Source organism: Elephantulus edwardii, unplaced genomic scaffold, assembly GCF_000299155.1.
Source record: "Elephantulus edwardii isolate Elephantulus edwardi_28Jun2011 unplaced genomic scaffold, EleEdw1.0 scaffold00076, whole genome shotgun sequence".
Taxonomy (NCBI): domain Eukaryota; kingdom Metazoa; phylum Chordata; class Mammalia; order Macroscelidea; family Macroscelididae; genus Elephantulus; species Elephantulus edwardii.
In genome coordinates, this window is record NW_006399826.1 from 3,463,024 (window position 1) to 3,475,375 (window position 12,352).

Genomic DNA, 12,352 nt, shown 5'->3' on the forward strand with positions numbered 1-12,352 from the left:
ATACAGATAGAGGAGGACAAATTCTCTAGGCCAAAGGAGTTTACTGAAAAGGACAAGTCATGAAAGGAAGGAGGCATGGCCTTTCCCTGGTCGCTCTGAGGATGTGAGGAGAGGGAGAACGGATGTAGGCCATACTTTTTTCTCAGTAAACCAACTGCCCTGAGGTAGGGGAGAGACTTACCAGTTTCCTGACATCTTAAATTGGATAGTACTGGATATTCACAAGGGAACTCGGGTTGCATTGTTCACAGTGAATTGTGCTGTTAACCCAAAGGCATCTATTCACTGACAGTTCAAATCCACCAGCAGCTCCACAGGATAAAGATGGGAATTTTCTTCCCATCAGGATTTATAGCCAGGAAACCAGCTGGTTTCCTTGTGCTTTGGATATTTACAAAATGTAAGCAAGTCTCAGATTTCAGGGGCTGGGGAAGAAAACCTCAATGAAATACAAAGAAGAAAGGAGAGAAAATAAACCCATTTTCTATTTCTCCACTAGCACACTAAGCCTATTCAATGAATCAGCTTTCCACCAGTGAAATCTCCTTCTAGCCTGAGGACAAGCTCTTTTTCTTTTGGTATTTCTACCAAATAACCTAAGTCTGTAAGAATGTAATGCTTTGGAAGATAAGTATCAGACAGACTTAAGAGGAGTTACTCTACTTCCCTGGTGCCATATTCCTCCCAAGAAGAGGGAGAACAGTACTGAGCGCAGCTGAGATGAGAAGTGGCGGGGGAGGGGAAGGGGAGGGAGAAACATGTTGAGGGTAATCTCACAAACATTCGTCCAGAAGCATCAGCAAAAATCATGTACACAGAAAACACTCAGAGATCAGACAAAAAGAGAAGGGTTTGAAGCAGGAGGATCCCTGCATTCCTAAAATCCTTAGTCTAATCCTTCAGATTAGTCTAGAAATACAGTCTGGGATTTTTATCTTCTTGGATCAAAATGAATACCAAGAGCTGATTCCATGGACCTCATAGAGTCACACAGAGTCGATATACATAGTTAATGAATAGTTCATGTATAGTTCTTTGGTGAAGAGGTAACGGTAAGTTCTGCAAGAAGCTACTATGCACTAAATTTACTATCAACTAAAGTCTTTTGCCCATACTTACAAGAGCAATGAAGACAGTTTAAAGACTAAGGTGTGCCTGATCCAAGTAATGATATTTTCAAGTGCTTCCTATACATATGAAAGTTGGACAAGGTATAAGGAAGAGAGGAGGAGAAGAATTGACCTGTGGTGGTGGAAAAGAGTGTATTGGATACCCCACAGACTGCCAAAAGAGCAAACAAGTCTATCTTGGATGAAGGGCAATGAGGGTGCTCCTTAAAGACAAGAATGGTGAAATTGTCTCACATACTTTAGGTACATTGTCAGGAGAGGACAGTCTGGGGAAAAGACATCATACTGGGGAAACTGGAGGGTCAGAGAAAGACTGGAAGAACCTCAACAAGGCGACTTGAAGCATGTCAGAGATGGTGAGGCTGGTGCAGGATCGGGCTATGTCTGGTGTGAGTCTTAGTTGACTTGATGTCACATAACAACAACAAGGCCTTACGTGGCATGTTGTGCTGCTAGCCAAAAGCCTTACCTCAAAGTCCACCAGCGACTGTGCATGAGAGGGACAAGCAGTCTCCTCCCATTAACATTTGTCGTCTCAGAAACCCCACAGAGGAGTCATAGAGTCACGGTGAGTTGGAATTGACCCAATGACAGTGTGAGTGGAGTGAATTGAAGGCCCTTACAGGGACTGGTTCCCTCTGTAATTCTCCTGAGGATATATTTAGGACAGTCTAGCTGTGTAACTGTCTTTGGGGTTTTGCTGTACAGGATTCTGCTAATTTTAACCGTGCACAGTCTCAGCTTACAAACGAGCTGTGTTCCAAAAGTAAATTTGCAAGATGGATAATTGTCACTTAGAACTGTTTCAAACAAAAGTCACATTATACGCTAATCCACAATATATCTCCAGTCAAAGGGCAGTAAAAAAAAAAAAGTACTGTAGGAATCTGATGATGATACCAAACCATGTTTCCATCTATCTAGATATCTAAAACACTGACTAAATTCTGGTACATCATAATTCTCTACTAATGTTTGAATGCTGCTCTTCCCTGCATCTTGAATACTGGTGCTGATCGTAAAACAAATATCAGAAGGGGCAATGTGGAAAATTGTGAAGAAATTCCTGGCACGGCAGGGCAACCCACACGTTTCTCCTCTTGGACTTTTCTCAGCCACCTCCAGCCTTCTCCACTGTCTCTGTCCACTGGCCACTTCCTGCGTCCACCCTGCTCTGAGTACATTCTCCCATCTTCTTCCCACAGCTCCAGCGTGCATAACAGCCATACACACAGTGTTGAAGCTTAGAGGAAGGAGAAGCTGCCGCCTTCACTTTTAAAATCTTATTAACATTCTATTACAGCAAAAGAAACTCTCAGGTCTAAAATTCTAACTCAGTCAGACCTCGTACAGTTACATGTGTCTAGCTGGCACTACCTCTGGATTACGGGGTCTCATAGGGTTGTTCTGGAATCAGGGTATTTCCCTACAGTTAGTGTTGCTGATGTTGTTAAGTGCAGCTGGGTTGAGTATGACTCATAGTGACCTGTATGAATAACACAACAGAACCCTGTCCTATCCTGTGAAGCCTTGTCTCATGTACTTTGGGCGTGTTATTTTTTGGAAAGGGATATCATGCTTGGAAAGGTGAAAGGAAAAGGTGAGTGAAAGAGAGCAAGACCCTTAACAAGACAGGTTGGCACAATGACAGCAGCGATAGGTTTGAATATGTCAGTTGGCATAGGTTTCCCCACCTGGGTCGATAGTCCAGGACATACTTCAGTGGAACTTCAGTACAACATTATGGAGCACTGGTGGTGTCTTGCATAAGTGTCAAGTCAGTGTCAGGAAAGGTCAGTGGTTCCAGTCCACCAGCTGCTCCATGGGAGAGAATGGGAAAGGTAAATGTAAAGGTTTACAGCCTTGGAAACCCAACGGGAGGGTTAGCACAAGTCTCGATTGACTCGAAAGCAGGAGATTTTTTGACCTTGTTCAAAATGGTGGGTTCTTTGTTTAAATAGTGCTAAGAAGTTCAAGATGGCAACAGCAGAGGATTAAAACAAGCAGGGGCCCCTCAAAACAGAACCTTGGATGACTGTGCAAGTCACACACCCAGGGGACCAGCCCTGTGCACAGCATCAACCTTTAGACATTTACTCTCTGGAGTCACGCACCAGTTAGTAACAGCAAAGAAAGGTCAATTCTTGTCTAGATTTCCCAAATGACGACCTTTAGCCTCCCTCTGTGTGTGGACTGTGCGAAGGACCCTTGATAAAGGCATCTCTGACTCCTGGCCTCAGAGACTCCCGGCTTCTTCTGGCTGGGCATGCTTATCACCTAGTCGTCTCCTCTCTTGCTCTAAACTGGCACTTCCGTCCCACCTTTCACTGTAGCCCAAAACTTCCCCAACTGCAAACTTTCAAAAGTAGGAACTGCTGCTCCTGGGCCAAATAAACAAACATATGGCCTTAATGGCTGTTTCTGAACTTGATCTTGGAGTTTCAGACATCTGTTTTGGTTTTCTTTTATTTGATCTTCACAAGCCCGTCAGACTTCTGTTTGTTCACTGACTTATACCTTTTGTAGACTAACTGTATCACAGTTTTTGTTTAGGTTTTAGTTAAGATTAAACTCAACCCATCTGAAAAAGCAGAATTGAACATGCACATAAAAAAAGGACATCAGTGCCTTCCACTCAAGTCTACTGGGAACACGTCTGCAGTGAAACCAACTGGATTTGTTATAACTTGTTGGAGTAAGGGAGAACATACATCTTTGGAACAATGGAATACAACGCAGTATGCAGGAACAACGATTTTGTAAATTATTACCTAACTTGGGAGGGACTGGAGTGAACTAACTCAGTCCCACAAGGACAAATACTGTATAAAAATCTTTATTGTAGAATGAGTAGAAGCATCCAAGGTGGGATGGGGAGCAGAGGGGAGGGGATGTGCAGTGGGGGAGGTTTTATCATGGGGTCACACAGTTTGATGAGGGGCATGAGGGAAATGGGAAGGATCTTTTGTGAAAAACAATGAATTAGAGTTTTGTAAATAAACTAGTATAAAAAAAGATGTAAAATAGAATGTGTGTGAATGATTGTATGAAACACAACGTAAAAGAAAGAGTATATAAAACACAATGTATATGAATGAAATATACTGTAATGGTGTTATTATATGAAAATCAATAAAAAGTATGCTTTTAAAAAACCACAACAAAAGCCCACACCATACACCGTTGGAGTGGGGAATCTCTGTAAGAAAATGCTAGCAAGCACCTGTTCTAGGATTCGTCCTTGGTTGAGTGCCGAGGGAAGAATGTTGGAAAGCCGAGTTTGTTTGCTCTGGATTGTACATTACTTGATAGTGAGGTCACTTCTGTGATTTTGACATCTCAGTCCATTTACAGGCAGCGCTGACTAGAGCAGGGATAAAGCTATAAGCTGTGGAGAAGTAGCAGTTACTTACATTAACCAAGAGACGGGCTGCCTGGAATTTTGTGGTTGACATAGTGAGTTTATTTTCGCCTGAGCTCAGACAAAGTTATGAAATGGCCTGGTTTTGTTTAAGTTCGTCTGCTGTTGGTGCTCGGTGCGGTTGCCTGCGTCCCCCCCACCACTCTCTATTGTTGTCATTTCTTCTCCCCTGGCTTTCACGCTCCTGCCCACCTGCCCTTTTATCACAGACGAGAGCTGTGAGCTGACCATGGAGGCTGAGTGCGCAGGTGTTCTCTGTACCAGCTGGAGGGGCCCTTGCAAGCCCTTCCGGCAAAGGAGCTGCAACACACCGAGCTCGCCTCTCGCTTGTAGGAATCTCTTTCTAAGATCTCTCCACTTTGTATGACCAAAACCCAAGTAAAATGCGGATCCCTTGACAGATCCTCACAAATAGGAAGTCGTTGTTGTGTGTCATTGAGTCGCCTGTGATTCCTAGCGACCCTGCATGCATTAGCTCTGAAACCTGTCCTATCCGCAGCCAATCGCATCATCTCTGATTTCTCTAATCCCATTTCTCCAGTCACTCAGTCAATCCATCTCATCTTGGGTCTTCCTCTCCAGTGCTGTCCCACCACCCTTCCAAGCATAATGTCCCTTTCCAAGGACTGGTCCCTCCTGGCCATGTGTCCAAAGTATGTAAGATGAAACTTCAAAATCCTTGACTCCAGGGAGCAGCCTGATTTTACCCTCTCCAGGACAGATTTTTTTCATTTTCCTGGCAGTCCGTGGTCTGTCCAACCCTCTTCTTCAGCATCACAACTCACAGCTCCTTCCTCTATTGTCCTTAGTTATTGTCCAGCACTCAGATGCATAGGAAGTGATTATGCAGGCCATGGCCTGGACCAGGCCCGCTTTAGTCTCCAGACTGATAGCGTTGGTCTTTAGTACTCTGGAAAGGTCCCTGACAACAGATTTTCCCAGTGCAATTCATCTTTTGATTTCCTGACTGCTGACACCAAGAATGTTGATTGTGGAACCAAGCAAGCTGAAGTTATCAACAATCTTAATCTCTTCTCCATTCATCATGAAGCTGTTAATTGGCCCAGTGGTAGGAATTTTGGTGGTTTTTTTTTATGTTGAGCTTCAATCCATATTGAAGACTACAGTTCTTGACCTTCTGCAGCAAACACCTTATGTCCTCTTCAGTTTCAGCAAGCAAGGTTGTGTCATCTGCATAACCCAGATTGTTGATAAGTAAATAATAGTATTTTATTTCTTTTTATCGATAGGATAGATTTATGCCACCAGAGTTAAAAGAAACCCAGGATGCAATTAATCTAAAGAAAAACAAAGTATAGCAACAAAAACCTGGCCTCTATCAAAATGCCCCTGTCGCACTTTAGCTCTCCTGCGTTATTATTGTTAAGTTTCACCTAGTTGACTACACCTTATGTTATGACTGTTGTTGTTTTGTGCTATTGAGACTACAGCTCATAGCAACGCTATAAACATCAGATTAGAACCTTGCCCTACTCTGAGGAGCCGCATCATTTCCTACATACTTGACTCCATTATGTCAGTACATCTCATCCAGGGCATTCTTCTCTTGTGCTGAGCTTCTACCCTTCCAAGCATAATGTCCTTTTCCAAGTACTGGCCCCTCCTGACAACATGCCCAAACTATGTGACATGGAGCTTCACCATCTTTGCCTCCAAGGAGCACCCTGGTTGCACTCTCTCCAAGACAGACCTGTTTGTTCTCTTGGCAGGCCATGGGATGCTCAGTATTCTCCTCCTGTCACCTTTAGTCTTTGTCCAGCTTCTGATGCATATCAAGCAACAGAGAAAACCATTGCTTAGATCAGGAGCATCTTAATCTTGTAACTAATGTCATTCCTCTTTAGCAATCTGGAGAGGTCCTTTACAGTAGATTTGGAACTAGTATTTTGATTTGCTGGCTGCTAGTGTCAAGGAGGTGGATTGTGGATCCAAGTAAGATGAAATAATTAATGTCTTCAATCCTTTCTCTATCTATCATGATGCTTCCTACTGGCCCAGGAGGGTGGATGGATTGATTGATTGATTGATTCATGTAGATATGTAGTCCATATTGAAGGGTGCAGTCCTTGATCTTCTGCAGTAAGCACTTCAAGTCCTCTTCTCTTTCAGAGAAAGTAAGGTTGTGTCACCTGCAGGCTGTTGAGTCTTCCTCCAATCCTGATTCTCCCCAGCTGTGCCATGCTCAAGGTCATTGTGCCAGTCTCAGCTTCAGTCCATCTCAGTGAAGGTCTTCCTCTCCTTTGCTGATCATCTATCTTTCCCAACATGAGGGACTGTCCTGTTGACAACATGCTGAAAGAATGTGAGTTGACGTTTCACCGCCTATGCCTCCAAGGAGGACCCTGGTTGTACTTCCTCCAAAACAAACTTGTTTGTTCTCTTGGCAGTCCATGGGCTATTCAATACTCTTTGCCAATACCAAAGACATTGATTCTTTTTCAGGCTTCCTTGTTCATTGTCCAGCTTTCAGATACATATGATACAATTGAAAAAACATGGCTTGGATCAGGTCTATGACATCACTGATGTTTGGCACTTTGGAGAGGCCCTTCCTTGACAGCTGAAAGTGATTGTGCTTCTAACCCAAAGAAAGGCACATCTCTCAGATCTACCAATTGCTTTGCAGGAAAAAGATGGGCAGTTTCCAAAAGCATGCAGGAGGGTCAGCTATGAGTCGGTACAAAACAACAGAGATGCATTTAAGAGTGGGTTGTTACTCAGCAGAAGCTGTCGGGAGATTCTAAACGCCTTCCTGAGAACACCTATGATCCGTCTCAACAGAACTCTCAGAATCCAGCCTTGCACCTGGTTATGGGGTATTGTTGAGTCAGAACTGATGCAAAGCTGACTGTCCGGTGGGTTTTCAGAGGCTTTAAATCACACCAGGTAGCAAAAACAGAACAAAACAACTGAAAACAAAGCAGTCATTCTTATCAAGCTAATTCTGATTTGCAGCAACGCTGTAGGGCAAAGTTGATCTGCCCCACAGTTTCTAAGATTGTAATCTTGGTGGAAGCAGACAGACTCCCACGGAATGGCTGCTGGGTGGGAACCACCGGCCTTTGGATTAGTCCTTACCCACTGCACTACAGAGTAGTGGCAGATCCTCACCAAATGTTTGCTGTTGACCATAACAAGCATTCTGAAGACATCTGAGAGCTGAGGTTTAAAGAGGAACAGGCCTCCACCCTTCAGAGAGGAAGATTTGAGAATGCTTAGGAGGAGCTGTTTCATGCTGAAAAACCTGACCTGGCACAAATGGTAATGTCAGAGAACGCAATGATAAAGCTTAATTCTATGGGATTTCTACCCTGAAATCCTTTCTCTTGAAGAAAAACTTAGCTAGATTTCTGCTGAAATCTAAGCGGCAGGAAAGGACATCCTTGTGTCTTAGTTCCTTAGTGCTGCTGTAACACAAATACCGTAAGTAAGAGGCTTTAAAAAACTTTACTTTGGCGGGTCTGGTTTAGGGTTGCGGGCGGACGGTCGGCTCATGCATCCTCCTCCCGCACTCCCCGCCAAGTTCTCATCTCTGCCCCGGGCCTCGTCCCCCCCCACCAACCTCCCCGCAGGTAACCAACCATGTGCGACCGAAAGGCGGTGATCAAAAATGCGGACATGTTGGAAGAGATGCAACAGGACTCGATGGAGTGCGCGACCCAGGCGCTGGAGAAATACAACATCGAGAAGGACATCGCGGCCCACATCAAGGAGTTTGACAAGAAGTACAACCCCACCTGGCACTGCATCGTGGGGAGAAACTTCGGTAGTTATGTGACACATGAAACTAAGCACTTCATCTACTTCTACCTGGGCCAAGTCGCCATTCTTCTGTTCAAATCTGGTTAAAGCATGGACTGTGCCCACACACCCAGTGATCCATCCAAAAACAAGGACTGCAGCCTAAATTCCAAATACCAGAGACTGAAATCTTCAGCCTTGCTAAGAGAACGCCTCCATCTTTGAACCTTTGTTGTGTTTTGTACAGGACCTTCCTCTGTACCAGTTTGTTGTGGTTATAAAGCAATTAGCAAATCAGCTTACATTTGTATTTATTTTCTATCCCATACTTTTCTCTGCCTCATGTTTTTTCTTTCCTCACAATTCATTCTTTTAAAAAAATAAATCTGTTGGAGATGAGGAAAAAAAAACTTTACTTTTTGGGGGGGAATTGTATAACAATGAAATTATGTATTTATTTATTATTTTTCAAAGAGAAAAGTGAACTGGAGGGAGGGGTATGCAGGGAGAAAAGTGTGCAACAATAAATGAATGGAAATTCATAGTCTCTGTAAACCTACATTAAAATAAAAAAAAACACACCAAAATAGACCCCTCACTTTATTTTCTCAAAGTTTTAGAAGCTAACAGTCTTGATCACATGAATTCCCTTTTTTAAAAAAAAGTAGTTTTTGAGTATTCTGTGATTCCTTGCCTTGTAGACAATCCTCACATGAAGTCTATGTCCTATTCTTGGTAGCTAGTCTGTTCTTATAACTCAGAAGTGATACAGATCTAACATTACTCAATAAGATATGATTGTTGTTGTTGTTATGCGCCATCGAGTCGTTCGCGACTCATAGCGACCCTATGTACAAGAGCCCTAAACGCCGTTCTATCCTGGGCCAACCTCGCTGTCTCAAACACATTCATTCCCACCACTCCACTCACAGAATGACCCATCTCATCGAGGGTCTTCCTCTCCTGCGCTGTCCCTCCACTCTCCCAAACATGACGTCCCTCTCCAAGGACCAGTCCTTCCTTGCAACATGCCCAAAGTGTGTCAGACGAAGTTTCAGAATCCTTGACTCCAGGGAACATTCTGGCTTCATCCTCTCCAGGGCAAACCTGTTTGTTCTCCTAGCAGTCCATGGTATAGTCAACACTCTTCTCCAGCACCACAGCTCAAAGGCATCAAGTCTCTTTCTATCATCCCTATTACTGTCCAACTCTCCGATGCATAGCATGTAATTGCAAAGACGATAGCCTGGATCAGGCGCACCTTAGTCTCCAGCCTGACGTCATTGCTCTTCAGTACTCTTGAGAGGTCCCTCACAGCTGACTTTCCCAGTGCAATTCGTCTCCTGATTTCCTGGCTGCTGTTACCAAGAGTGTTGACTGTGGAGCCAAGCATCACAAAGTATTACAAACAAGAGTAAATCTGCAGTTTTAGGGATTAGATTTCCAACACATATTTTTGGGGAGGATCTTCATTTGCTCTGGAACATCTAGTGAGACACCGTTTATGGGAATAAGACCTTACTGTTTTCTTGGCCATTCGTTCATTCAGTCTTTTATGAAATGTTTATTGAACATCTACCATGTGCTGGACACAGTAGTAAGGATCAGGAGACAGGAGACAAACAAGCCATGATTCTGGTCTTCAGGGGCTCAAGGTCCAGAGAAGAGAAAGCATAGAACACGCTCTCCTGGCTGATTTTTTTTTTTTTTTATTTCTTTTACTCTTCCAGAGACGCTGTGTAGAGGCAATTCAAAATGGTCCAGGTCTGACCTGCTGTCGCAGGCAGCCCTACTACACAGCCTCTAACAAAACTAGGCTGTCCCACACTCCTGGTAGCAGAGTTGTTTGCCTTATACCAAGAAGGCTGGAAAAGCACCCAAATCTGCATGTGTTGTGTGCCCAGGCTGACTGAGAGGGGTTCGTGCTGTGACACCTACAGTTCTCCGGAAGTTGTCAAAAACAAAAGAAATGAGTCAGCAGAGCTTATGGTGACTCCACAGTGCAAAGTATGTCCGTGACAGGATTGAGCAGGCTTTCCTTGCTGAGGAACAGAACAGGAAATTGGTGTGAAAATACTGAAGGTACAAGCACAAAGTCAAAAAGTGAAATTAAAAAAGGATGCTTTTATAAGTAATAAAATCTTAGGATTTGCTCTGTTAAATATTATTTTATTCAAGTGAAAGTTTTGCTTTTTTTTCTAATTTCCATTCATTCATTGTTGCACTTTTCTCCCTTTCCACCCTTCTGCTCCGCCCTAGTTCACGCTTCACTTTGAAAAGTAAAAGAAAAATTCTTGCATTGTTTTATAATCCCTCCCCCTAGGTCCACTTCACTGTGCAGCTTTCGTTCTGGACTTCTGTCATGACAATAATATCCAATCACATTTCCCTTTTAAACCGTTCTCTCCCTCATCTGTTTCAATGCAGTAAACACAATTGATTCCATCTTTCTCAGTCTCCTCCAAACCCTTATGTCAGTCCCATTTTACAACAGTAGCACTATGCAGTATTTGTCCTTTTGTGACTGAGATATTTCATGCAGCATAATGTCCTCCAGGGTCACCCGTTTTTAATAATATTGCATGAATTCCTTGTTTTTCAATGCAGTGTAGTATTCCATTGTGTGAATATACCACAGTTTCTCTATCCATTCGATTGTTGATGGGCAATTAGATTGTTTCCAACTCTTTGCTATTGTGAACAAAGCCACGATAAACATGGGTGTGCAAATATCTGGCAGTTATGATTTTTTGGGGGAGTGAAAGTTTTTTAATCACAATGATTTTTCATTCTATTTTTCACACACATTTTGTTTTATATCATTATAGTTACAATTTCATTCAACCATACACATTTTATAACATTTATGAGAATAGACTGTTATAATTAAGTATGATGTCTCATCAACTTCTCATTGCATATTGTCTTTCCCTTCACCCCTACTGTCTGTTTGTTAATTTTTTACTCCCTTTCTTCCTTCTTTCCCAGGTTTGGTAGTCACCCAAGAATGATTCTTTATATGTGTAAACCTTTTTTCTTAGTTTATTCTAAGAGTTATTTTATACCATAAAACACTGACTCATTTTACTTAGCGTGATGGCCTCTTGATGCATTCATGTTATGCAGTGTTTTGTGTATTCTTTAACGATTTTTTCCAGGGTTGTGAAACACTCCATTGTATGAATGTACGATAGTTTCTTTATTCACTGTCTGCTGGTGGATTTTTTTGGTGTTGTTTCCATCTCTTTGCTGTTGTAAATAATGCTGCATTGGATTGGATATGTGTATGTGTGTTCACAATACAGCTCTTATTTCTTTGGGATATATACCTATAATGGAAATTCTGGACCAAATGGTATTTCTAGTCCTAGTTGTCTAAGGTATTGCCAAATTGCTTTCTACAGATATTTTACCATTTTATACTCCCACCAGCAGTGTGTGAGAGTTCCAGTCTCTCCACATCCTCATTCCTGGTTGAACTTAAACAAGAAAATGAAGATAATGGGATTCTCCTTGTCAACAAGACATGTATTCTAGAGCTCATTTTCCTGAACAAATACAGTGTAACTCTCTGACCTTTTCCACTTGAAGGAATTTGTGCTCCTTGGAGGCAAGGATAGCAAAGCTTCATCCCACCTTCTGTGGACATGCTGTTAGGAGAGGATATTCCTTGGAAAAGGACATCACACTTGGAATGGCCAATGAAAAAGCGAAAAACCCCCATCAAGATGGATTGACACGGTAATGTACGCAAGCATGTTGGCGGTGATGAGAATGTTTCAGGATAGAACCGGGTTCAGGGCTGTTATTCATAGGGTCTCTATGAGTGATACTAAGTCTATAGCACTTAACAACAATAACAAGAATTCCCAAGGTCACAAATGCATATTTCCTTAAACAGATTGGGCTTTTATGAGGAACAGAAATGAAAATAAATGACCTTCCATGGAAATTTGCTCCTGTAAAGATTCCCACTCCACTGAGTCAATTCTGACTCATAGTAACTCCCCCACCCCCAGGTTTCCAAGAATGTAAATCT

General features: G+C 42.7%; 1 protein-coding gene across 1 annotated transcript; it reads left to right on the plus strand.

Annotated features, from left to right (window-relative positions):
- The first annotated feature begins 8,148 nt into the window (after positions 1–8,148).
- LOC102844088 (dynein light chain 1, cytoplasmic-like) lies at positions 8,149–8,711 on the plus strand. The gene has a single exon (XM_006889183.1). It carries the CDS (start codon positions 8,155–8,157, stop codon positions 8,419–8,421), a length of 267 nt encoding a protein of 88 aa, XP_006889245.1. The 5' UTR covers positions 8,149–8,154; the 3' UTR covers positions 8,422–8,711.
- Positions 8,712–12,352: the final 3,641 nt, after the last annotated feature.